Source organism: Halictus rubicundus, chromosome 9, assembly GCF_050948215.1.
Source record: "Halictus rubicundus isolate RS-2024b chromosome 9, iyHalRubi1_principal, whole genome shotgun sequence".
Classification (NCBI taxonomy): Eukaryota; Metazoa; Arthropoda; class Insecta; order Hymenoptera; family Halictidae; genus Halictus; species Halictus rubicundus.
In genome coordinates, this window is record NC_135157.1 from 13,550,905 (window position 1) to 13,577,934 (window position 27,030).

The 27,030-nt window shown below is 42.6% G+C and overlaps 3 protein-coding genes across 4 annotated transcripts; 2 read left to right on the forward strand and 1 right to left on the reverse strand.

Moving 5' to 3' along the window:
- Positions 1–1,142: 1,142 nt before the first annotated feature.
- On the forward strand, positions 1,143–20,966 carry LOC143357025 (uncharacterized). Its single transcript, XM_076793168.1, has 7 exons — positions 1,143–1,939; positions 13,078–13,400; positions 15,072–15,365; positions 16,096–16,387; positions 17,630–17,825; positions 18,682–18,830; positions 19,382–20,966. Exons 1-7 carry the CDS (start codon positions 1,843–1,845, stop codon positions 19,528–19,530), a joined length of 1,500 nt encoding a protein of 499 aa, XP_076649283.1. The 5' UTR covers positions 1,143–1,842; the 3' UTR covers positions 19,531–20,966.
- An 804-nt stretch (positions 20,967–21,770) lies between these two features.
- On the reverse strand, positions 21,771–22,786 carry Polr3h (RNA polymerase III subunit H). The gene is made up of 5 exons (XM_076793238.1): positions 22,654–22,786; positions 22,399–22,582; positions 22,164–22,304; positions 21,972–22,096; positions 21,771–21,869 (listed from the first exon to the last, which is right to left on the reverse strand). Exons 1-5 carry the CDS (start codon positions 22,762–22,764, stop codon positions 21,816–21,818), a joined length of 615 nt encoding a protein of 204 aa, XP_076649353.1. The 5' UTR covers positions 22,765–22,786; the 3' UTR covers positions 21,771–21,815.
- An 86-nt stretch (positions 22,787–22,872) lies between these two features.
- LOC143357041 (ribosome biogenesis regulatory protein homolog) lies at positions 22,873–24,577 on the forward strand. Of its 2 annotated transcripts, none has more exons than XM_076793205.1 (6): positions 22,873–22,959; positions 23,118–23,267; positions 23,346–23,604; positions 23,676–23,977; positions 24,053–24,226; positions 24,301–24,577. In XM_076793205.1, the coding sequence occupies exons 2-6, from the start codon at positions 23,119–23,121 to the stop codon at positions 24,434–24,436; spliced, it is 1,020 nt and encodes a 339-aa protein (XP_076649320.1). In that variant the 5' UTR covers positions 22,873–22,959; position 23,118; the 3' UTR covers positions 24,437–24,577. The 2 variants fall into 2 exon arrangements, with proteins under 2 accessions (XP_076649320.1, XP_076649319.1); XM_076793204.1 differs by having other exon boundaries at positions 22,912–23,050.
- The last annotated feature ends 2,453 nt before the right edge of the window (positions 24,578–27,030 follow it).

Genomic DNA, 27,030 nt, shown 5'->3' on the forward strand with positions numbered 1-27,030 from the left:
AGTGGCCACTGATCCAGAGGTGTAGACGTAGATTCTTCCGATTAAACGGAGTCCGAACATAAGGTAAACCGGACTAATTTTACCGATTTAACATGGGGCAATCTACGTCTTAATTATGTACTTAAACCGATAGAAATAATAACACCGTGTTAGGACTTGTTTTAATCGGAAGAATTTCGGCTATTCATTGGCATTACCACGATTGTAAGGGTAAGGCTACAATTACTGAAAATGAAATTTCCTTCATTGCAAGTTTAGTTTTTTTAAACTTCCTTCGCTCGCTTCCGCTCGTTATACCTCGTTCTCTAGCTTCGATTCTCTGCTCAAGTCATTTCTTGTGAAAGAAAGATGTCCTAATCAGAGATTGCGGCACATCGGATATTCTCTCTGATTGCGGTTTCATACGGTTCTCATCGGCTTTCGGGTGCAAGCCGGGTCCTAGAGGAATTCTTTTCCCAACGTTTCGCCAGCATTGTAGCTATAGCTTCGTCAGGGGGTCAAAGACACTGACATCGAAACGTTGGGAACACGATTCCTCTAAGAATCCGAAAACAAATAAATAAATTCGGAGAATTCAACGGCCAGGATTATGGCTCGCGCCGTGACGGGGGGTACCGGTGGACGATGGACCGGCGATGCCTTTCGGCTGAGAGGGTTGCATATCGTTGGGCGTCGCGTGGCGTACGGCGGGTCACCTGTCGACAGGCGTAAAGAGGTTCTCTTGTGCCTAGAAACCACACGGCACGGCAGACGATCGCGTGGCCTGGGGGAGTGGAAGGAGGGGGATTATGGCAGCCGGACAAGTTCAGCGCTGCTATCGATTCAGTCTCGCGCAAACCACCCCCATGTGCCGAGCCCGTTGCAGCAGCTCCACCTTTTAGCTTTGTTTTCCGTTCGGTGTCATGACTGACACATAAACAGTCGAGGGACACCGCGGTAAACGGTCGAGCCGCGGCGACGTGGTCCACGGCAAACGCGTCGCGTCACGTGCAAACGTTGCCTCGCGTGGAACCGAGAGAAAAGGAGGCACGGTTAAACGCCGATCGAAACGCGTCCAACCCTCGTTAGCCGATCAACGGTCGCTTATCGATTGCCCGCGTACTATTTCCCCCGTGGAGGCGTTCCTTCGTTCGTACGTATCGCAGTGAGCTGGTCAAGTTTCTATTCTATAAACCCGGGATATCGGGTGCGCGAGACCAGATTATTCTGGAATTGTCGCGCGGTAGGGGAGGGTTCACGCAACCCCTGTTTTCCCCGAGCACCCTTGTTCGTCGCACACCTCCCGTGTACACCGCGTTGCGTCCTTCATTCACTCGCCCGCCCGTGGCCCGCCGTTTAATCGTTCGAGAGTCATGCCAGCGATGAAAATAGATCTCTCCAGTGAAACGTTCCATCATCGATTCGCGTCATAGAGAGCCCAACGCGCCGGGAGGGTTGCGTTTGTCGTACGTCTCGTCGCGTCCCGGCGATGCGCGCGATAAATTTAGAAGGTTCCCCCGATATCCCCGTGGAAAATTAGCGATCGAATGCGCCTCTTCGCGGAATAACCCCGGGCCCCGGGACACGTTTGTGCGCGATATCGGGACGTCGCGTCGCGCGCGTCGACACAACCACCACCACCACCACCACCACGGGGCTGTTGTGATTTCTGCCGCTCGGATATTATCGGATCGATGCATGCCCTGAACACGGCCCGAGGGAAAGAAACGGGAAAACGATCCTCGGCTCGGTGCGTTCTTCCGCTTGAATATGCGGCGCTTTAACCACGGCCACGCGGACCCGTGCTCGTCTTGACTACGAATCCAGGGTGAACAAAGGGAGTGCGCCTCCACCGCTTGAGAGATGTCTTCGATATCAGCGCAGGGGGTCGTCGAAAGAGCCAGCGCCGAGTTAACCAAGAGAATCAACGGTCTGGGGCTCAAAGCGTCCAAGCACCATGGTTGGTAATATTGTCGATCCATTTTACACGTAACCCGCATCGAAATCGTTCGCGATTAACCCTTTGCACTCTTTGCAACTCCATTTTTCTTCCGTCCTTGGAATATTTTCATTTTATTCGTACGAAACTGATCCGATTTCCACATGTAATACGTTCAGTAATCTGTCGAATACAAATTTTGTAATGTGACAAATACGTTGTAATAGTTTTTGTAATTTCTTTGAAATAATGCCAATGCAATTTCTAGTGGTGCTTCAGAGTCACCACTCGAGTGCAAAGGGCTGATCGTCGAACACTGGAACTGCCGAATTCGATTTTAGCATGCGAATTATTGAATTGAACTTTTCCATATTTTAACTTCTAACTGCACTCTGCACACGAATCTTTTCTACGGATAAGAACCACCGAAGTGGGTCATTTCAACCCTTGTCGTTGTTCCAGTGTTAATTCGAGTTATTTGCACGTAACCCGAACGACAATCGTTTACAAGTAACAATCTACCAGGAACGCTGGAACTACCGAGCGAGAAAAACGACCGTGTTCGATTTTAAGTTGTGAATTATAAAATTGAACTTTTTTATTGCCACTGTGCATGAGAATGAATGAGCAGATTTTACAGTTTTCTACAACAACACGTTTGCTTTCGGTAGAACTAGAAATCCGAAGTGGGTCGTTTCAACCCCTCTGGTAGTTCCACTGTTAATTCGTTCGATTTTTTTTCATCCGAATTTTGGAATTAACATTCTAAATTATTGTCAACAGTGCACTGGGAGATTGACGCTAGAATTTTCATTTTAATGACTAGGCGTACTGACGTCGGGACAGCGCGTGCCATTTCTATAGTTGTAAACAAATTATTTCATTCTTCGCATAACGAAAGATCAGCACACGTTGCGTTTTTTTAAAAACAATTTTTGTTAGGAATTATAAAAATGTATTTCCCCGGATCTTCGTTAACTTTTGTTCCACCGTCCACCGTGCACATAAGCGAATCAGTATGTTTTATAAATTCTTACATTTTAACCCCTCTGCTGGTTCTAGTGTTAACGTAAATTTATATTGGGTGTAACTAATAGCGCTCAACTTTGATTTAAATCATTCGATCAATCACTTTTGAACGCACAATTTCCACTGCGCGTAATTTATAGGATAATTTTAGTTGTTCATACTTGTGTGCGTACTTTGAACCTCGTATAGTACGTTCGCGTATAATTACGCAGCTTACAGCAACTATACGAATACTTACGTAAAGAAATAAATGTAGGAACAACCATAATTGGGTCACTCGTATTCCGCATTCGGGAGTTAAAAATGGCCGTAACGTGTGGATTTAACTCTATCCCAGATTGAACACAGTTAATCATCAACTTTTAGATCACGTCCAGCCCCGGCCCGAATCATATTGAGTTGACCGAATCAACGTGGCTCGTATTGATTCTAATCGAATCAACCTAGTATCGCGTCGAGGCGTAATTAATTTCCATTTATGAAAACAAGCTGAGGATCTTTACGCGTGTAGAAACATTTTTCTTTCGCTTCACATTAAAAATTATTCTGTAAAATAAATTTGTCCTTTATTCTGGTTTTCATAAAATTGTCTAAGGCAACAGGTCAAAATAAAGTAATTTATTTAAAATAAAATTGATATAGAAAAATCAATGCGCTCCTCGCCCCGATACGAGACAACTGTTCCATATGGCATATCAGGACGGGGTAGCATAAGCACGTCGAACCGAAACCCAGGTAGCACATCGTCGAGATTACCTGTGCAATTCGTAATCAACCTAAGACGCCGCTTTTCGGACGCAGCGAAACCGAAGTACGGGTCTTAACTCCGACCCGAGTAGGTTCGAAGCAGAACCTAACCCAGCCCCGTGTCAGATTCAATTAGCGTAAGACAAATCCCCGGCTCTGTTTTGTCCTTACACAGCTCGAAACCCTAACAGGATCCTAATTCTAATCTCACCGAATTTCGAACGGCGCGTCCGTGGCCGGCCTGCCTCGAAATCAGATTCAATCGATGAAACCCAAGCCTAAGAACCCTCTAACTCGATTCCGCACTGTACTTGGCGAAATCCGAAGCGACGCCTGACCGAACACCGGCATGATCTTAATTCTGATCAAACTCAAGCCTAACTTATGCTTGGGCGGATCCGATCCGGCCCTGACCCGACTCTAACAGCACTCATGCATAATCCACACCTAACCCAGTTTAACTTAAATTCTCGACACTTTTCCCTCTCGGTTTCTATTGCGCTGCATTATTTCGAAGGATTTTAATATGCCCGAGCTTGCCGATCCACTTCTCCCATACTGCAAACAAACAGACTCGCAACCCTACCAGAGAACTTCGGCCAACCATGATCGCGTTGCGCGGTCGCTGGATTTTATGTGTCCGTAACATTTCCGGTCTCCTGGAACTCGGCACCGTAAAAACTCTATAAAGTTCAGTGAAATCTGCGCGTTTAACACTAAACCTCCCACGGTCAAATGACCGGTTTTATATTTTACAATTACTGAAATTAGAATAATTCTCATTTATGGAGAATAGTGGAATCAATTTCTTTGTCCAACCATTTACTATATTCAAAATTACGAACAATCTCAATAAAAGGATCGCAATTTTTATAAGGCAATATTTACCAGACACTGTTAATGCTCGGTAAGTTTAGTGTTAATCCTCGCGCCTCCTTGGGGTGAAAATTCGCCCATTATTATTGCAAAAAATGAAAATATTTTTATTTCATGTTTGAACGTTTGAATGAGAATATTTTATTATTTTTACGGAAACTGTAAACTGATTAATCACTTTCTGCCTGCGCGCGTGAGACACATTTTTTTAAAAATCTGACACTACGAATGATATTTTGTTGGTTTAAAGTGTACAACAAGAATGAGCGAATTATTGTCCTATTATTCAACTATTTCTTAGGTATGAGGGTTAGTACAATTCTGCAATACGAGCACATACATAAATTATGATCATATGTTCATTATCTTTTGATTTCTTCTCGAGCTTTCATTTACCCGTGCCATTTTCTTTTTTTAAATAGTCCGAGCTTGCGTCGAAACGTATTAATGGATCTTCTAGCGGGAGGCATAATTTTTAGTAAACGCAAATAGATGTTTGCACGAAGATCTACGGTCCACCAATCGAAACGACGAATTCGTTTCTGTGGAAACGCAACTCTGTCACCCCATCCGTATCTTAACAAGTTAAGCGTCAGGCTGTTTGCTCATCTTTCTCTTTGCCTGATAAGACACTCTGTCGTGTATTTAACGAACTCGGTCACCGATGTCCAACACAACTTGCCACAACGACTGCCTCCTTTTCTGCGTCAAAGTAAAAACGAGATTGCAAGCGTTGCAAAGATTCAAGAAATCACTATTACCATTACCATCACTAGGAGTGACATTAGGCTCTGCCAAAAGTTCGTTTCGTTCTCGATTAATGCTCGCAATGCAAATTCAACCCAGTTTTTGAAGAAAGCAAATTGCGTGGCTATGAAACGTCAACGAGCAGGTGATCACGCTGTTTGTGCATGCTCGCGGTATCTAACTATATTAAACGCACGACAACCTAATAATACGCTAATGATTACACTGCGGATTTTATGCATTCACGACGAAAGTGGTTCGACGAGATTTGAAACGGCAGAAAGATGAAAATGATTTTAGAATGTCCACGTCTTCGTGTTCATTTCACTAGGCAGCGAATCTCTATGCAAAATAAAAATGGCGAAGAGATCCATGTTGTGTGTTGCAATTAATGCAGACAAGTTTTATTTTGCATAAAAATTCGCAATCTGGTCATTACAGAAGGAGAGATACTTCTATTGGTCTCCTCTCCTGTCTCGTCTAATCGAGGCAGACAATTTTTATTTAAAAATCTACTAATGATAGGATGGAAGTACAGTGTTTACTCTGTGTATGTCACAAATGCCTAGCCGATAAGAGTCCCAAGGCCATGAACCGAGGCCTCTAGAGCTTCGCTGTCCTTTTCCACGTTCGGTGTGGATCAAAATATCTCCTGGCCGATATATGTCCCTGGCTAGACCTGTGTCTTGGACATATATCGAGTAAACACTGTATACATATAGTACATTCTGTCTATGTTGCACTGAAACGTATTAACACAGAACAAGCTGCGAAACCACCATACTCTTTGGAGCCATTTCACACCGAGTGAGATAAAAGACGGGTAAAAAGTGCGAAGCTGTCTCGTTTATTGTTACAAACTCGCCCGAATTATTGAACGTCGCTGAACGACCATGGCGAGCCCTCGAAACGTGTCCCCGTCGCCTCAGAGATTTTCGGCGGCGTTTAAGTGGCTACCGGGTGGCTTCAGTCGCAATCCGAACTGCAGTAGAATCGATATCGTTCGTCCCCCCGTGCACGTGGAAACGTGGAAACTGGAATGAATCGAAGTATCGCCGAGCCCTTCGCCCTCTTTCCCTCCGAGGCCCGCGTTTCCCGCCTTCGTTGTGCGCGAAATCACGCGATCTGTTTTCGAGCCTGACCCGGACAATCCTCACTTCCGCCTCGGATCACCGTTCGCGCGATTTAGGACGATCGCGATAAAAAAACTTGATTGATCCCTCCCTTTTTCCCCCCTTCGACAAGCATCGTTGCACAGTTGCTAATGCGACTTTTATCTAAACCTATTATGGTAGCTTCTTCTCTGATCGATCAGAGGTACAAATTCATTCCTTTCTTCGCGAATTTGTGTTATTGTCGAAAATAGTCAATCCTGAATCGCTCGGAAAATTAAATTTATTTGTTAGAAAAATATTTCATCGCAGCCTGGGAATAATTAATCAATCCTCGATACGGCGGATTTGAGTTTAAACGAGGGCTGAATTTGTATAACCAATATAAATTTAGCTGTTAATAAGCAGACTTATTAACTGCAAATATAAGAGAAACAATCATTTAATAATGCGACATTTTTGGAAACATTTTTAAAAAATTCTTTTCTTGTAAACGCTCATTCAATTTTGCATTATTTTATTTTCGCAAGGACGCTATTGATGGCAAGAAAACATTCTGTAATTCAGCTAATTCTGATTCATGCTGATCCCAATTAGTGGTGCACTTCGAGAATGACCAGAATATATGATAAAATATGGAACGATATTTATTCTCATGGAACATTGTGTTTTCGGAAATTTCAAGCTCGCGAACTTTGAGCAGGATTGTCCGATACGTCTGTTTATGACTGACCGTTTCTACTTATATCGTATTATCTGTTTCGCGTGTGTACATGCTATTATCACTCGTCGCTGTCCGCCGAATTATCGCGGTGAACAAATAATACCTTACCGTCGACAACGTTCATGAAATTGACAGAAGTAGACGAAATCTACAGTGGAATGTTCGAGATTGTTATTTCGCTTACTTTTCAACCGCGTCACCGACTACACCGGATACCTTACAGAACGGGTGTTTGCTTGTCGACGTTAGTCTTCGTTATCCCTCGAGGCGATCAAAGGGACGACGATCGCGCGGTTGCCAACAAACGCGGAAATTTTCTTGCCATTTTTCGCGTTACTTTTTCTCCTCGCTGCGCGCTCCCATCAATCAAGTGAACTATAATCTCATTCCCGTAAGTTGTTCCTCTTATTGCACACCTTCGAGGGAACGCGCGTTGGTCAGTGGCTATATTTAACGTTCTTCGACATGGTTCGTCTTCTAGTCCATCCTCGAGGATTTTATTTTTACGTCCTCGCATCTTTCTCTTTAGAATTTCTCCTAAGACGAAGCACAATTCAGCCTCTCCAGCCTAATCGCCGAAAGAAAGACGGTGTTGCTCCTATATCGAGAAAGTAGAATGGAAGAGCGATGTAGAAACGAGCTATAAGAATACAGGAGATCCAGTATCACTGGAATATAAAAGATATGAAGAAACTATACAGGCTGTCCCAAAAATATTGTACCTCCTCGAGGAGATTCCTGAGGTCATTCGAAGTAACTTTTTCCTTTGCGAAAAAGTTCTCCGGGCCTTCGTTAAGGAGTTATTAACGAAAAACGCGGACCAATCAGAGCGCGGCTAGAGCAGACGAAACTCCGGCTCGGCCAATGTCAACGCCCCGCTCAGCGGGTCCTGCCCCCGCGCCGGATCCGCCCACTGTAACCGCGCGCTGATTGGTCCGCGTTTTTCGTTAATAACTCGAAAACAGAGCGGCGGAGAAGATTTTCGCAAAGGAAAAAGTTACTTCGAATCACCTGAGGAATCTCCCCAGGGAAGCACAACATTTTTGGGAGTCGGATAATCAGCAGCGCGTATTTGGCCCGCAGAAGGTTAAAAGATTTCCGTAAGAGACGTTTCGTTCGCCCGGTAGAACGGTCTTTGCTGGCGGATGATCCCCGTTCGCATAATTATCGGCAATAAAAGTCGAACAAATATTTTCGAACGTCGGCGCGAAGAGAGTTCCAGCGTTCGAACAATAGGGGTAATTCCCGAGAGTTCCCTGTTCGCGGGAGTCCGGCCATTGTCGGCTCTCGCGGCGGTGTACACGCCGGGCTCGTATCGGTTTACGGAAACGCGTCAGCAATTTGCGAAGCGGAAACACTCGGTGAATCGACATTTGTCTCGGCTCGGCTCGGCTCGGCTCCGGCCCCGAGACAGAGAAAGAGAAACCGATCCGAACCGAATGTACACACTGCGAACCGGCGCGCGCCGCGACTTAGAAAACAAAAGGCTCCGGTGAACGCGTTGCTCTCGACGAAACGCTGATGGCGGGCGAGAGGGGGATTTATTTAAATGCGTGAAACGGCCGATCGCCGCCGGTGGCTGGAAGCTAGCCAGCTTGTAGAGGGGCTGATAAAATCGCTCGATGGATCCGGAGAGGACAATTAATCATTCGTTCCGTGTCGTCGCGCTGATTATCGAAGCTCTTTCCGCTTTGGCCGGCTCTGCTCGCTCGAAAATGGCCACCGAATGCCCGTAGACATCGGTCACCACCTACTCCCCTCCTCCCCCCTGGAATAAATAACTTTTTAGTGGAGCATTCGTTTGCGCACCTTGTGCACCGATCCGAAATTTCAATGTTGCGCACCTTTTCAGCCCTCGTCGAACGTATTATTCGACCGTTCTCTGTTTGCCGAACCACGCGAACCCACTATACTCCCTTCCATCATGGTAATTTTAACCGTTTGTTCGTTTACACTCGAAGCTATTCCGACTCCATAAATATTTCCATTCTGAACGCAAGCGAACCCGAACCCCCGTTAGGAAACAAAGGGTACCGGCAGTCTCTGTACGGCAAAACGCGATCCATCACCAGTAAAATAGAAATCCATCACTACATCTTGGCTCCGAGTTAGTATCCTGGCTCCGATGCTGCCTCGAGATCTACAACCTCGAGGGAAACGAATGCAAGTCGGTACTCAACAAATTCCTCCCTGTTCGCGTTGGAGAAGGTGCTCCTGGAAATTCTAGAATTATGGTAAAACACTACCAATTTATTTGAAGCGTGAAACACAATTTGACGAGGTCTTATCCTGGAATCCTTGGCGTAGCTACAGAGACTCCCACCAATATTCGGACGCTCTTAAAAATCGCATAACTTTGTCAATATCGGTCTGTACTACTTGAATTTTTTTAAGAAGTCGGAACAATCGGATCGCTACATAATGCGACGAAAATGTCTGATTAAAATTCCAAAGAAAGTACTAAAAATTGTATTTTGCAACTTTTTTGTGCGGGCTCATATGAAAAATTTGAAAAGTGCGTTTTGTACATCTGTATCGATCATACATATTCTAAATCGGTCATCGTTGCAATGAACTACAAACGTTTAAAGCTTAAGGGTGAAAGTCGCAGAATTCTGACCTTCGGGGAATTTCCCCCTATGTGATCATTTCGAAACATCTGTAGCTCATTGCGACCGATTTTGATGAAATTCTCAGACTATGTATAATTCATACGGATCTACAAATCGTACTTTCTAAATTTTCAATGCAAGTCCACATAAAAATGCTGCAAAATTTTAGTATTCTCTCTGCAATTTCGACCCGAGGAGCACACGAGGGTTGAACCGCCTGTCGGTAGGTAAAGTTTTGTGATAAACCTTGGCAACACTGACTCCGCACGGTTCTTGGGCGAGTAATACGTACGATTGATCGAATCTTTTATCTTTTCGCCGGTCGCACGACGGCGAAGCGCGCAACGATCGTGCAAACACCGAAGCTGGGTCATTCCCGATCCTCGATAACGTTCGCGATCTGCACGGCGATGGAAGATCCGTATTGTACCGTCGGTCTGGTGAACTTCATTTTTCTATCGTTTATTTTGCCTCGTGAACCGATAGTAGCGTTTAATGGATGGGCCTACGAGCTCTCTCGTTCTGCACACTTGAAACATTAAAAGACTGTCGACGAGTGTCCTCGTTTTCGGTTCACGTTCCACGAAGCTCGCGGTGCTGGCTATAATCATTAAATATTACGTTATATATATATACGTATACCGAAGGACATACTAATCTGAAGAACATTACCTTTTGGAGTAACTAGTGTGCGAGCTCGCCTTTCGAAAGAACTAGTTGGGCATGTTGTGTTTAATTGCTCGGCGCATCTACGACGCCGTTCACACAGTTTCGAGTGTTTTCCACTACTTGGATAAACGTGACGACCTGTACGGACGAACATATTCTATTAAAAGTGTGACACGCTAAAAGTGAGATTCCTCGAAACTGACTCGACGTGTAGCGTACTATACCGATCCGTCTTCCGACGGAGATTCTGACGCTACTGATCGTAAATTACGCGATTACACGCGTTCCGACGGAATCGTTGCATAAAACAATTTTCTGCCAGGTGAGAAAACAAATAAACGGGTACAGATACAGGCGACGAGTACTTTTCTACTTTTTTCTTCGTTTCCGTGCCATCGTTCCGGCCCACTTGTATTGTGCAGGATTGCCGTATTAGCGCCTATTATGAGAATAGCATCCTTTACGATCCATTAAAGACCGATTTTCCGAGTAGCATACGATGCACAGCCGTATTGGCGAGTGCGGCTCTAAAGGCGTTTCCGCAAAGGTAAACTCGGCGAAGATGCAGCAGTTATTCTCGTTTTATTTTCGACCTGTACGTCCTATTTGGCTCCGAGTGCGCCTCTATTTCTTGTCCATCTCTTTATCGCAACCATTTTTTTTCTTCGTCGAACCTCAACGAAACCGGCGGCGCGCACCGTGGAATTGAAAATAGTGTAAAAGTTGAGAGAATCTAGACACACCGTGTCGTTTTTAACCCACTAAAATTATTTAAAAAATGAACCTTTTACTTGGCTCCAGTCTGATACAAGACATTTTTATTTTGCACAAAAATCCCCAGTCCACTGATCAAATATTCTGAAACGACGCTGAATCAACGTCGTATTACGACACTATTGTATTCATTAGTATGGCATTTTATTCATTAACCGGGATAGGACGCTTCAGTGTCTTCGGTAAACCGGCACACGAAGTATCCCTCCCGTTTGCTCGCATCGATTGTTGCAATTATGATTTCATTGCCGTCGGTCACCGACGACCCCCGCGGCGTCAGTGACAAGTCGACTGCCGGTCATCGGTGACCACAACGGCAGTCAACGTGTCAACACGTTACGGGCGGATGACGAGGTATTATCCCGAGTTTCATACCAGCAAATCTGCATTTGAATGCACATTTTAAACCACGCGCCATTCAAAAATATTTCGTTTCTCGGTGCCCTCGCTATTTTGGTACTCTCGAGATTTGTTTATAACTTAATGTCCCAAGAAATTAACGTGGACAAATGAATCGTCTTTCCAACCACTCTGAATCAATATCTCTTTGCAGTGTGATGACGTCAGTTCACTTTGAGGGAATTTTAAATAAAACACCCTGGTTATTTCTGCCTTTCGAGATTATATATAGAATGATACTATAGTAGATCAAGCACTTCGGTGGAAACTTGATTACGAGACCAATGAGAAAGAAGTTTAATTTAACTTGATAGTTAAAGTTGCAATGTTATATATTTTTATATTATTTATCTGAGAGAATCTTCAGAGAGAATTTTCAGGTCAGAAAATTTAATTTACTCCTCGTCGATTCTACTCCTTTTGGAAAACGGTCTATGGCAGATTCATGTTTCATTATAGGATGCTCCATTGTGCATTTTTCAGTCTAAAATTCCACGTCTAAGTGTTAACCCTTTGGCTGAGAAAGGCGTCTCGGATGTGCCACGTGTTTCCTCATGACACTGTTCACATTGAAGCTGAATAAATATATTGAAAATGAATATTTAATTTTTTCAAATTAATTGCAAACAGTACAACATATCTCTTACCGTTAGACGGATTTTATGAATTCATTGTTCACACAACAGTCTCGAACGAAATTCTTAGATTACTATACCGGTGGTGACTCGTTTAAAATTGCCGTTGCTGTTGAAAGATCTATTAACCCTTTGCACTCGAAGCTATTTTAACATTTTGCACTCGAAGATATTTTAACTCTAAAATGATACACATTTTGACCCGACCCAGAATATCTCCCTTCCATATATTTCTTTTTTCACGTTATTCATACCAAAATGGCGCGATTTACTCTTACAATACTGTTTAATAATGTAAAAAATATTTTGACTAATGATACAACAATTTTTAGTGGCGCCTTATAGTCGCCAATCGAGTGCTAAGGGTTAAAAAATCTTTAACCGTGGACTTAAAAAAATTCTGAACTAATCGCCGGTAGATAATGTGTTGAGCTCGCACGAACGATAAGTTAAATGATAAATGGTATCTTTAATCGCGTCGAACTTCATTTACGTTGCACGTGAATGTTTCCTTGTATCGTGGAAATATTCTGCGGTCCATGAACGCGTAAAGATCCGCAGTGGTAGGGACGGGAGGCAGCACGGTTGTCAGATTGGTATTCGGCGCAGGAAAATGGGAGTCGGCTACTGGTTATTGGAACAGAAAGTATGTGCTGGGCAGCGTTGCAGGTGGCACGTGGAGCACGAACGGCCCCCGGAGGCGGTAACAGCTAACGAAACCCTCCCCTTAAGCAGAACGTCCGCAACGCGGCGTCCCCCTTTGTTGCGCAATCGAATCGTCTCGTCTCGACTCGACTCGAATCGAAGTGAACGAACCGAGGAAATCTGTTCTCAGGTGCGGGAAAGGCCAGCGTCATGGACCGTGTTACGAACGTGTTCTGCGGGAACGCCGGTGTGGCCTACATGACTCTGCAGAGCGCGAACAATGCGAACGCAACCCCGGAAAAGCCGAGCCGGAGCGTGCCGACGTCGATGAGCAACAGCACGCCGACACGGGGACGGATATCCAGGAACCGCTCGAAGAACGTCCCACTGGCCAGCGGAGGAACCGGCGGATACGTTCGGCCCGTCTCGTGGGAGCAGCTGATGCAGGACGACCACTTCCTCGGCAAATTTTTCCTCTACTTCAACGCGATCGAGAGGCGAACTTTGGCCCAGGTCCATGCTGCGATGCGACGACAACCGTTACAGTGCACGGTTCAATTTACAATCGGTTCAGGAGACTGCGGTTGAATTCTCGCGGGCAGCACACCCCCCTTTTCCCAAGAACCGAGTCGAGAACTCTGAACATGCTACAGAGGAAATTTTATTTCCCGTAATCGTTGTCTTACCTTCGCAATTTCGGTACCAGTGGATAGCCGAGATTCTACCGGTTAAAACGAGTCCAAACACGACGCAAATCGGACCACTTTTATCGGTTCAAGTATTCGGGCCTGGGCAACCGATCGCTCACGAGCTGTCGGCGCTCGAGTCGCACGAGCGCGAGAGGGGAGTACGAGTATCCCCCTCTCGCGCTTGTGCGAGCCGGCGCGTGGTAGTGGGGGTAACAACTCGGGCGTCGGCAGCTCGTGAGCGTGCCGGACCGGAAGTACATAATTAAGGCTTAGATACCTCGTGTTTGGACTCATTTTAATCGGAAGAATCTCAACCATCCATTGCTGCTAGTATTGTAAAGGTAAGACGACAATTATTGAAAATCAAATTTTCTTTAAACCATGTGTAGTTTTTCTTAGCTTCTCCGAACTCAAGAGTGTTGGGGCTAACTCTAGTAAATTTAACCGTGCGCTACGGTACAATTTTAATTCCTTAATTTCTGCATGTTAACTTTAATATTACAAGTCGGTGTTCCGTGTAATTACTAGTTACCTACGCGTATGAACAGGGAGAACGGTACGGTGCTATACATTAGTGTCAAAATGCATACAGAGATATAGTCAACGAGAGAATGAATATATTATAAACATCCGTGTGGTGTCCCAACTATTCGAAAGAGAATGCGCGTATTATAATCTAAAGACGTGTTCACTTTAGCACGGATCATCTTGAATAAATGACGAGAGTGCAGAATTTGTCACGGATATGGTTTATGTCCAGAGAACCCGGCTATCTTTGTCTTGCGTAATTCTCCTTGAGAAGAAGGTAATTCCTCATGTCAGAAATAAATCAAAGCGGCGGGGGAGGATTCGCTGCGCTATGCGCCCGCGTCGACTGCGATTGTTTATGGCTCTGTTTATGACTCGGCTTAATGATACTGTAGAGCTAGAAAAGTCCCGGAAGTTCCTGGCGAAACTTGCTAAAATCCTAATACGACTTATACACGTTCGACTCTTATCTTGCGGGAGAAGCTCAGCCCAACGTTCGCGGATAACGAGATGAATCCTAGTTGCATCAAATCGCTATACTTTATTGATCTCTCTTCATCCGTACTTAAATAGAAGGAGAATGAATTAATGGGATACAAATTATTTAGTAATATAATGCACGCGTGAATAGCTTGCTTTTAATATCTTAACACACAAGATCGATTATCCGAAGATGTCTCGTATTTTTAGAACCCCCTGTACGCGAAGACTACGATCTTCCAATTGAACAGCCACCGGATGTTTATACTAATTTATACTCTCACAGGCAAAGGATGACACCTCGGTACTGTGTCGAGTAAAGAGTGCTTCTTTTATTAAAAAACTCACAATGATGCTTGCCGTGCGATGAAGCTTTTACTTCAGTGGATTCTAGAAAACGTTGATCTTGAATTAAGCGTAAGGGCGCAGATTTGCAAGTAGTAGTTTTAATGTCTAAGTAAGTTGCTGATTGTTGACGCGTTTACAGGTGTGCACAAGATGGAGGGACATACTGTACGCGCGACCACGACTTTGGGCAGGCTTGGTGCCCGTCGTCAGGTGCCGGGAAGTGCGCACCATGATGCCCAGCTCACGTACCCGCCTCTACGCTTCCTTGGTCAGAAGAGGGTTCCGGTCGCTGGTCCTTCTAGGCGCCGCCGACGAGGATATTCCGGAACTGATTCATGGATTTCCTCTCGCGCAACGAAACGTCCATTCATTATCCCTGAGATGCTGCGCGGTCACCGACAAGGGCCTCGAGGCTCTTTTAGATCATTTGCAAGTGAGCTTCAGGGCTAGAAAATAATGCGTCGAACGACAGGCTGCAAATAACCAATAAATCCTACCGAGGGTCTGCGGAATTATGAAAGCGAGGTCGAACTTTATGGATAGCGGACCTCTGCTATTTTGCAGAAAAATGTCGTTTCGATCTTATTAGGATCGAAGCAGGGAAACTCAACTCTACTCGCTGTCTTTTTACACTATCAATTCAGGACTTTTGGATTTGACTAAATTCTGTAAAAATTTACTAAATCACCTCCAAGTATTGTGCGATTTAAATGTCCGAACTATGTTCAAGAACTTTCGTATCTGCAATTATTTTGCAGACGAACTGTTACTAATCTCTTCCCTTGTATATTCTGTTTCTATTTACATAAACTGGATCCTATTGCTGTCAAGCTTTTCATGGACTAGGCGTGACCTCACAGAACAGATCATTTATTCATTAGGCAACCAACGAAGTTCGTGCTGCTTTAATCGATAGAGATAAATGATACACAAAGTGGATCAAACAATAGCTTGTCGAGGAAGATATAATTACCTTTTTGTCAGCGATCTGACAACTTATCTATTCCTGTTTTGCCAAAAGTAATAATTTCGAATCTAGAATCTGACGAACTTCCCTGGTTTCCCGTGTATATGTCTTGCAAAATTTTTGCCGGGGTCGCGCGAGATCCATGGCGCTATTACAGGAACGACGGAAAATTTTTCAAACGGCCCTTTATTTTTAGGCGTTGTTCGAGCTTGAATTAGCCGGTTGTAACGAGATAACGGAAGCTGGCCTGTGGACTTGCTTGACACCTAGAATAGTATCGCTCTCCTTGTCGGATTGCATTAACGTGGCCGATGAAGCCGTCGGGGCTGTCGCTCAATTGCTGCCGAGCCTCTACGAGTTCTCGTTGCAAGCTTACCATGTCACCGACGCCGCCCTCGGTTACTTCAACTCCAAGCAGAGCAGCGCCCTTAGCATTCTGAGGCTCCAATCCTGCTGGGAGCTTACCAATCATGGTGTACATAACATTGGTAAGCTCCGTTTGAACCGTCCACACCGCCAACTCATTGTACCCCCTGATAACATCACGCATCGTGACGATTCCAATTTCTTTTTAATCCTCAAACGGTAGTCTTTACACGGACTACGAGCCATCATGCCAGGACCTCCCAAAAAACCTAAATTCAATTTTGTCAGGTAAATAATCTGAAAAAGTACAATACGAAGTTAGTGTACAGAAATTTTCAGTATATCAGCTAAGGCTTAATTGTCAGCAACTTTATTTTAAACAAGAGTCCATTGGAAATTTATTTAAAATCGTCGCGCGCAGTGTAATACAACGTTGATCAAATCTAGATGGAAATCAAGGGGTTTTCTTCTTGTGAGATTTTGTTGGTGGTAAATTTTTGGTGAATATTTGCAAGACAGTTAGCACGCTAACAGGAAGAAGACACGTCAGACGTTACGCAAAGACTCGCGTGAACGAGACAATTGCGTCAACCGTCCACGACGGTCCAGGTAGAAATACTGAGACGATGATAGCGTGAAATTGAGTCAGGTGTCACACGCATCCGGCCATTATAAATTTAGAATTAAGGAACACGGCTTTATTTAGCTTTCTAGATGTCAGCGATAGTTTAGACTTAATTTCCTGGGCGAGTGGGTGGTCAACGACCGGTTGCCGTTATTTATACAGTGAAAAGATTTTCATGAAACTTGATACGCATAAATACATGCGACCACCGAAATACGATTCGCAACGCGTCGTAAAGCTGAACCGTGGTTCACACAAATACATGTTATCTCTTAAAATTTAGTTTCTCTGGTTAGAGCTCTGTAAAATTACCGCCATTCTGAAACGGAAATTGCGCAAACTAAAATTATTGTTTCAATTGTTCTGGCTATGCTCAAGTTATGCGAATCTTATTTTTAGCTTCAGACTAGAATATATGTCAGTCACGCGTGACTGGCATAGCGGACAGTGTTAAAATAAAAATAGCAGCTTTATCAAATTCCATTGCAAATAAAGGCAAAGTCTATGAGATCTATAGAATATAAGACCATCGCAGAGATATGGACCGTATTTGCAAATTAATATTCTATTCGTACGATCGATAATCTTTTTCTGCTTGACTGAACTTGTGCAGTCTGAAAATACAGTCCTTTGTAAATACAGTAACTTGCATTTTTCATGCGTAGGTACTTGGAATCGTCGCGGTGTCGGAAGATGTCAAAGTCGCGTAATAATAGAAACAATATTTCCTCTTTTCCAGTGCATTCCTTGCCGAATCTGACGGTGCTGTCGCTGTCAGGGTGCAGCAAAGTAACGGACGACGGTGTTGAGTTGATCGCGGAAAACTTGCCAAGACTTCGTTCCTTAGATCTGAGTTGGTGCTCAAGGATTACTGACGCAGCCTTAGAATATATTGCCTGTGATTTGAATCACTTGGAAGAGCTTACGTTGGACAGGTAAGGGCCGAGAAATAACGGAGCGCGAACGTTTCATTAGGTTGATCTACAAAATCTGTCTTCTTCGTAAGAAATTCACCCATTTCTATTCCCTTGAATTAAAATCATTCTTTCGAACAATTTTCACAGAAGAAATCATTTGAACCAAGTGGAAACGGCGTGTCTTAGACAGACGCGCTAGCCGGACCCTATTCAACGACAAAATTTTACACCATATCTTTTCCTTAATTGATTACTTAAAGACGATTAAAGATAATTTAACAGGAACAGAATTTTAACACGAAAGAAACTTCATTCAGAGTCGCATACTTGAACTAGCTGCAAAGTTATAGGAAATGATGTTGTAAACGCTCGGATGACATTCCCGATCAGGCTAATAAATCCGGTTTAGCCGGCCGGGGTTTTATCACAGTGGAAACCGTACGATCCGCTCGATCGCTTCATTCATGGTCCAAATACTGAGCGCACTAACGAGCATTCTATTTAGGATCGGTCATTACGCAATAAGTGATTCACCTAGCAAGGCTCCTCGAGACGCCTAAGGAGACAGACTTACGTATAATCTGCTTAGGCGACCGATTGAGTGCTCGGCACGATGATATACCGGGCTCCGAACATGTTGGAACTAGTCCTGATCGGTTAACGTGTCGACCGCGCGACATATTGTCGTCGGATATCCGTGCCAATTTGTCTGGGAGTCAGACGTTAACGAAGCGTGCCCGCGGAACGATTAGCGAACTCGGAACTGCAATAGAAACAGAAATTTGACAGTCCAATTTCACATTGTGCACTTCATGTATGCGGAATTATATGGAGAAATGAATATGCTATAAATAATGTTCTTTTGTCTGTGTAGATGTGTCCACATCACGGACATAGGCGTGGGTTACATCTCCACAATGGTATCACTGAGCGCATTGTTCTTGAGATGGTGCTCGCAACTTAAAGACTTGAGTCTCCAGCACTTGTGCGGCATGAAATCCTTACAAGTACTCTCCTTGGCAGGTAGGGCTTGTCCTATACGTTGATCGAAGTGTAAAAGGTGGCACAAAAGGAATTGTGACCGCCGCAAGGTGATCCTTGTACAAAAATACATTGAAAATATATTCCTTTTACAAGTAAAAATCAATTTGTGTATCGATGGGTGCTGTTGGACTAGATTTGCCCGACGAGCCCGACCACCGCTTGCTATTTCTGCTTATTGTCTCATAAAATTACGTCTTAAATGATTTAATACAAGCATTCGGTGACTGTCCATTCTTGCCAAGTATTAAATTGAAGAAATAATATTTTCAGCGTGATAAGTTCCGTATAAATTCCATTTTATGGAACTTCATGTTCCGGAGATAAGTCGGGCTCGTAAATTTCACAGGCTTATCTCGTGCCGCCGGCACGGTGGAAATTTATATCGCGTTACTAAACACGTAGACCTTTTGCAAGTGAGAAATCCACCGTTAATCTCTGATTTACTCGTGTTATGATGTAATTAATGTGCGAGAATTATGCTGGCTCGTTCCCTTGCGTTTCTCTTCAGTGAAGAAAATTTTGTTTTCCAGGTTGCCCAATGCTCACGAGCAGCGAATTGTCCAGGCTGATACAGCTCCGGCATTTGCACGAGCTCGAACTAACCAACTGTCCAGGAACGTCTCAGGAATTATTCAACTATTTACGTGAACATCTGCCGCGCTGCCTAATCATCGAGTAGACTCGTTCACGATCGATGAGAGGCAGGGAATGCCTCCTGAAAGATTCTCTTCGCGTTTCAACGATACGCCCGCCGCGATCGAGAAACACAGCACGGCGGAGTTTGTGTTCCTTTAAACAGAACAAAAATGAAAAGGACAAAAAAACTAGAGAGAGAAAGAGAGAAAGAGAGAGAGAGAGAGAGAGAGAGAGAGAGAGAGGTATGCGAGAGAAAAGACAATGTTTCACGTAAAGCAATACTTAGAAAGACAATGGCCAACGACGACTGAAAAAGACCGCATCACCGTGCGAATAAAGAAAAAGCAATTGAACGTCCAAACGCAAACTAAATACACTGTGTTTTGTTTCTCTTGTATAATGATCTATAAACGAGACAAAAAAAAAGAGAAAATAAGAGGAGAAAACGAGAAAGTCCAAAAAAAAAATGAGGAACACTAGCCCCTACACGTGTAAAGTAACGCGATGACGATACTAAATAGCGCATATAGGCATTTTTAATACACCGAAGCTCCTGTATGAATCGCACCCCTTCTGTTCACGCTAGACTCTGCGATTGTGGCCGGTACACAGTGGACTGAAACATGAAGAAACGCGATTCTGCCGAAGAAGCGTTTACAGGTCCTTCGTTGCAAACTTTGACACCCCTAAACGGGACTAATAATTGTTTTCAAGCAATATTGTATTTTTGACCGCTCGAGACTGTTTAAGAATCCGAGGAAACATCATTGTTGGTCTCCATCTTTGCATCGAGATACAAAATCGCATCGTCCGATGAATTTTCCAATTTTCCATGTGTTCCAATCCTTTTAGATTTGCATGCAATGAATACGAGTTTGAAACTCCCCTTTCGACGTCATTCCCAATTTCAAACAATTCCTGAAGTATGTTCCTGATTGTAGTACATTTATGTTTTCTAAAAACAAAAAAACAAATAGAAAAATGCCATGTTTTCAAAATTAGCGCACGAAAGTCTACAAGAATCTGGACAGTGCAATTTCTAACGAATGACAACGTTTGTTTTTAACGTTGGATCGTTCGACTAATCTGTCGAAACCTTTTCGTGTTTCGAGCCGCTAGGTATTCCGCGTTTCCAGGTCGTGTTTCCATGTTTTCGAGAATCGGGAAAATCCACAGAGAAACGAAATAGAAGAGAACGTGTACAATCGATAAACAATGTTCAGAGTTTCACGCGTCGCTTGATGATAGAGAAAACGAAAGGAGACAGTTAATCTTGTAGGTTCTCGCCGAAGAACGTAGAGGAAGTCCGATGGGACGGCACGTCAGACTCAAAACAGTTAGAACTTGGATTTTTATTGTACGTGTACTATTTTACTCCGGATGTGTTTAGACTGTTGTTCATCCCGCTTGTAAGGCCGTTTAAAGACCGCGATTCCAATGCGTTAATCGCGGTGCATGAAGAGCATATACAAAAAGAAAGACTAATCGAGCTATTTAGAAGGCGACAGTTTCACAGGCGAAAAAAAAAAGAATATTTAAAAAGCGCAAAAAACATTCCGACGAGTCTTATAATGGAGATTTTTATTTATTTACGAGACACGATTCGCGTGATATTCGACGACGAGTGTTGTTGAACTATAAAGAAGAAGAACAAAAAAGAAAAGAACAACCGAAAACGATCATTGCACATGTATCTATCGTCTAGAAATGTTTTCAGTTCTATTTTATCTACGTATATTCCACTGTCATGTAATTAATGTTTCCTAAATTTAAGGCTTACACCTAGCTAAGTTCTCGAATGTTTTTCATTCAATGTAACGATATACCGCAATATAGGAAAACGTAATTTTATGTGTTTAATACTGTTAAACGGTTTCGACGGTTACTTGAAGAAACACGAGAAAAAAGAAAAAGGAATACGAATGTGTCGTAACTATGCTCCATCAGCACGTAACGATGTGAAAGATTTCACGCCACTGTTGCAGTCGAACGACTACTGACTATGCGATGTTCTTTTTGTTGAGACTTCTTACCACCGAATAACTTCTGTGTAACGTTTTAACATGACCTCGAATTTTACCGAACTGAAATTATTTTTTGCGTGTTACCACATATTTAGCACACAACGTCTTTGTATATATTGTACAAATGATAATTAATAATTCTGTTACCAATGAAAACTAAATATGAATATATCCGCACAGTGAAAATTCTATCTGAAATCGGGTCGCGCGTAGCGCCGATCACGGATGTAACTTTAAAACGTGATAACATGATGGAATGTGCTGTGAAATAAAAATTTATTGATCCAAATTTATTATCACACTCTTAGGTATTCTCCCACCATGTGAGCAATCCAAGTCCTGGTTCGTCTATGGCACCCTACGATTAAAATGAAAATAGCAGTGTTAAAATTACCTCGAGAGAGAGAGAGAGATAGAGCACGTTTCGATTGACATTTTACTAGTTATTAATCACACATACCCCCAAAGTGTACGGAGATATATTTTTAGCTTCCGATTTTTCTGCAGACTCTCCAGATACGTTCGGTCCAGTGGGTAAAGCTTCTGTGAAGGTTTCGCTCACTACCCTGAATCGTATAATTTCTCCTAAGGTATTTCAACTGTTATTATTATATCCCACATAATCATTACTTTCAAATATTCATTAATATACCTGCATCCATAAATAAGTCATGCTTTTCGCCATCGCCTGTGTCATATTCCCACACCCACGCTTGTTCCATTTGATCGAACCTCGATGGATGTTGCAGTTTGTGAGGTGGGATTACAATATCTTCAAAAAATCCTAATGTCACTACAAACGAAGAGTATAACTTTTAATTATACATAAAATCCTTAAAGTAGCATGATGTAAAACAAAAGCAAATAGTAATGCTGTATAAACATACCATGAACACCATCGACACTACAACTACGTATCTTCCCTATTAGAATTTCTTCCATAAACGGACGAAACACGATAAAACGAAATATTACTTTAGTATGAGATGCTCCATCCCCAGGAAAGATATATGATTCTTCAATTTTTGTGATATCATGAAGAGCAATGCAAAGACCCACATTGAGATAAACCTGAAACGGGCATTTATAAAATTGATTTCGATCATTTTCATTGACGTTATTCAAATTGTAGTATTTCTTACCTTGTTGGCAAGTTTTCTATTAAGTTCATCAGTAATCGCATCGTTCAATTTCCGTTTAAACTCCCACGGTGGAATTCGAACTGTGTCTTTCAATTCAGCGAGAACAAACATTTTCACGATATAACCTATCAGAATAACTAAATTATCCTTTTTCCATCACTAAATATTTGAAATTACATTTTTCTTCTATGGGTTCATTTTCGTCAAACCTTACGGACCTCCATACCGCGTGCATCAAGAAAGACCGCATTTGTGTCAACATAACCATAATTGCACGTGCTTCGAGATTTCTCTGACGGACGAAGAGTAATGACAAACTTAAAGTTTCTATATTTTAATTAATTCGTATAATTATTGAAAATAAAAAATACAGTATCGACATTGAGAAGCTTGTAATGTAAGTAATAGTTAATTGAAAGATTATTTTTAAATATTATTTAAGTAAATACTTACGTGTTTAACAGCATGGATATCGTACAGTCGATTTTGGAAAATGAAACAGAGGAGAAGGATTCACGTAAATCAATTGACGTGCACAAGGATGTGGAAGTTGAAACGGACCTGGGATCACTTTTGGCATTAGATTACAATACCCTCAATATAAAAACACTAAAGTAACCTAACTTACTTACACTGTCAATACACATTATTCTGTAGCTCTGTTATTTAAATTGTTACTCATTAATTTACAGATCCGAGCAAGAAAAGTATTTAACAAGTTTGACAAGAGACAATGTGCAGATATTGATTAACAAAATTTGGGAACTTCCAATAGATCGGGTTGAGGAGACGATAGTAGCAAAATTACCGAAACCTCAGTACGTGTTGCCCAGAGCCAGACAAATTCCAAAACCAAAACCATTAACAAAATGGCAACAGTATGCCAAAGATAAGGGTATCACATCTAAAAAGAAAAAGAAGTCTAAACTTAAATGGGATGATGAATTACAGGTAACTTTTATTTCAATAATTAATTTTATTTTTCTTTAGCGAATGTGTATAATGACTTAATATTATTACAGAAATGGATACCTACATTTGGTTACAAACGTAATAAAGCTGAAGAACAGAAAGAATGGTTGGTTGAAGTTAACAATGATAATAAGGTCATGGAGGATGCATTTGCAACAGCGAAGGCAGCAAAAGAAGAGAGACGGTCCAAGAATGAACTACAAAGATTGCGCAACATTGCTAAATCAAAGAATATTAAAGTACCACGAGTCGGTCTTCCTACAAAAGAATATTTCCCCGATTCTCAACAACTGTCTCAAGCCATCACTGTTGCCCGTACGTCAACAGCATCTGTTGGCAAATTCCAGAACAGGTATTCGCTAAAACACTAATTACAAAATCTCCAAGCAATACTTAAAAATTAACACGTAACATAACATGCACCCAGGTTACCAAAAGAAAAGGATGCCAAAGGTATTGCAAAAGAAGTGCCTGGTATGAAACGAAAAGCAGAAGCACCTCCTCGAAATTTACAAGATGAGAAGAAACGTAACAAAGATCTAGCTGACAGTATCCTTACAAGTAATAAAAAAGTTTTCCGTGAGGACTTCTCTACTCCAAAGTAGGTTCTTAAGTGTTCAACAATACCTATCAAATGCAATAACATCAACGTAAACGAGCATTTTTACTTTACAGACTCAAACCCGCCAAGACATCCACCAAGGTAAAGAAAGGCAAAAGAGGAGTGAAACAAACGGGAGTAAAGAAACCAAAAGCGGGAAAAGGAAAGCGAGACATGCGTCTGAAAATGGGCGGTAGAAAACGAAGATAAAAACGTTCCTCATTCGTTTTTTACCTTAAGTACATACGTTTTGTCAATGACCAGTCATTGTTATCAACAAGACTTCAATGTATATTCTTAGGATTTTTAATATTACAAATGAGAACATTGTAATAAATGGTATCACAAGAATATCCCAGTAATTTTCCTATTAATAAATTCCAAAGAGGCGATCTTGTACCGCTGGCCATTATGATTAAATGAGTTCAGCGTGAACGAAAATAAATATTCACAGGAGCGTTACTAGTCGATAAAGTAGGTTGTCCTTTAGCCGGAGAATCAGGGTGACGGGAGAAAGGTGAAAGGTCAAAAGCAGCACGGGATATCGACTCGTGGAAGTCGAGAGGGCGAGGTAACCTGGTCGCGGGTACGAGGGAGGGTAAGTGCGAAAGCGGGTTGCCCTAGAATCTGTAAGGGGTTCCACCCCGCATGTGATTTTGTACGTAACGTGTACGTGTACACGTTCAATGCCATCCGAACGGAATACGGTCGCTCTTTGCGCGCTTGTCGAAACGACGAGCGCAATTGTTCCCGACAGATGACTCGGAATTATTTGATCCCGAACGATTTGAATTATTTAGCGATCGACACTCGACGCTGCATACCGCTCTATATCTATCAGTCGCGAACGAGGTTCATGAATATTATCGAATATTATATCGTCGTGCATAAAATAAGGACAGAGGGCGGGGAGGCAACGTTGCATGCAACATTTCGGATCGGAAGTGCATTATCCTACTTACGTGTCCTATTTGACCATCAAACTGTTAAGCCTCGATGCGCGATATAGCTCATGGTCTACTTTGAAAAATAACCTTTAACCTATCCCTCTTACTACAGGGAGTTGAACTTCCATTCCTCTGCATTTCCTGAAGCTGTGTCAATGCAGAGAACCTTATGTCGAATTTTATTTCAAACGTTGGTTATAGAAATTAGTTTCGATGTAGACATCGACCACGGATAAGTACGACTCCTAAAAGAATCTATAGTCAGTTTGCTATACCATACAGCGAAAGCAAACTTTGCCGTGCGAAGAAAGTGTTAAGCACTCGTTTCACTATTGAAACCGCTTTCCACTGTAGAGTTGATCGATACGTTTCGAAGTTGCGATTTATTTAAGTATGGAACGAAATAGAGCGAATGTCGATTGTGTGTGACTGATTGTGGTACGAACTACTGCTAATATCGAGCGTTCGCAGATCTGCGTGAACGAAGCAGGCATATATAAACGTTATCTCGAAACAATTTTCCTTGGATTAAACTATTTAGAGTTAGCAGTAACAGTAAAATATAATTGACAATGACAAAGTGGTGCACAGTAAAAAATTGCAAACGGCAACCATTTCCAAGTAGAACTACCTGGGAGTACATCAGACAATGGTTACTCGTTGAAAGGGTCCGCGTTCTAAGTAGAATTAGCGAGCGATGTATCAGACAATGGTTGCCTATTATAAGGCGCCTGCTTCCAGTAGTAGCGGCAAGTATTACGCCGGACTGCGGTTGCCTAAAATAGGGGCTTCTTCCAAGTAGTAGTAGCAGCTGTTATATCAGACATCTATAAAGAACCTGAACTCATTTATAAAATAGGAAGGAGTACATGATAACAGAAGTTATAGGTATTAAATCACCACTCTTTAACTAATAAAATATTTTCTAAATAAAAGCACACGTGTAATCATGAGTGAACACGACACCTTGCTGCAGTATTTAAACTCAGACCTTTCAAGCGAATTACCACGCTTGCATTATTCTTTTTCAACTTCAGCAAGCCCGGTAACGGAGACCTTCACGGTAAAAGGTATCTCTCCAATTGAAAGAGAATTAATCCATAACCCACATTCACATAAATTACTGCAGAGGCATTTTTATACTCTGTCTGCCTTCAAATTCCTAAATGACAAAATTGTTGTTTCCGACGAGTTTATAATATTAACGACAATGACGTTTGCCATGGACAACTACGTTCAATATCGAACTCGCATAAAATAATCAGATCAATACACCCTGTAGAAATTGCAGATATCCATCAGGTCATAAAATAAATAAATTCGGTTGTTTAACATTTTTTTAATGAAAAACTGGCTTCTTTATAGAAGCAATCAATAACAATAATTACGGTTACAGACTACGAAAACCACGCAATTTGAAAAAAGATTATATCACTACACCCTCTACTTCTAAAAATGTACCCCCAACTTCGAGGGCTGTTCGCACCCCTCCAACGGGGGTGTCGTATTTTTTCCCGAGACCTGCCATAAGTTTCATGTCAAAATCGGTTTGCCTAGCTTCGGTATGTTCCCTCGTTGGAACGCGATTAGAACGTTTAATGAAAACCAAAAAAACAAAAAAAAAAAGACAACTAGAGCCATCGAGTTGCGAGTGACACCGCCATTTCCTACAATGTACTGGTTCGAACTTCGAACTTTATTTACATGTCTAATTTATGGTCAGCGGTTAGGCGGATGGGGAGGGGAGGGGAGGGGAGGGTGTACGCTCACTTTTGCCTAGCCGCCTGTACAGTGTACGCGGTGTGGTGTGCGGTGTACGTAATCGAGCGGCGTAGCGCGCGTGCGAGGGCAACAGGA

What these genes read in the sequence shown, in the direction of transcription:
- LOC143357025 (XM_076793168.1), top strand. Translation starts at nt 1,843, where the DNA reads ATGTCTTCGATATCAGCGCAGGGGGTCGTCGAAAGAGCCAGCGCCGAG. An exon ending in CAAAGCGTCCAAGCACCATG is followed by an intron (nt 1,940 to 13,077) that starts GTTGGTAATATT and finishes ATCTGTTCTCAG; the next exon opens with GTGCGGGAAAGGCCAGCGTC. An exon ending in ACAAGTACTCTCCTTGGCAG is followed by an intron (nt 18,831 to 19,381) that starts GTAGGGCTTGTC and finishes TTTGTTTTCCAG; the next exon opens with GTTGCCCAATGCTCACGAGC.
- Polr3h (XM_076793238.1), bottom strand. Translation starts at nt 22,764, where the DNA reads ATGTTTGTTCTCGCTGAATTGAAAGACACAGTTCGAATTCCACCGTGG. An exon ending in TGACTTATTTATGGATGCAG is followed by an intron (nt 22,097 to 22,163) that starts GTATATTAATGA and finishes GAAATACCTTAG; the next exon opens with GAGAAATTATACGATTCAGG. An exon ending in TATCTCCGTACACTTTGGGG is followed by an intron (nt 21,870 to 21,971) that starts GTATGTGTGATT and finishes TTTTAATCGTAG; the next exon opens with GGTGCCATAGACGAACCAGG.
- LOC143357041 (XM_076793205.1), top strand. Translation starts at nt 23,119, where the DNA reads ATGGATATCGTACAGTCGATTTTGGAAAATGAAACAGAGGAGAAGGAT. An exon ending in AATGGGATGATGAATTACAG is followed by an intron (nt 23,605 to 23,675) that starts GTAACTTTTATT and finishes ATATTATTACAG; the next exon opens with AAATGGATACCTACATTTGG. An exon ending in GAGGACTTCTCTACTCCAAA is followed by an intron (nt 24,227 to 24,300) that starts GTAGGTTCTTAA and finishes TTTACTTTACAG; the next exon opens with ACTCAAACCCGCCAAGACAT.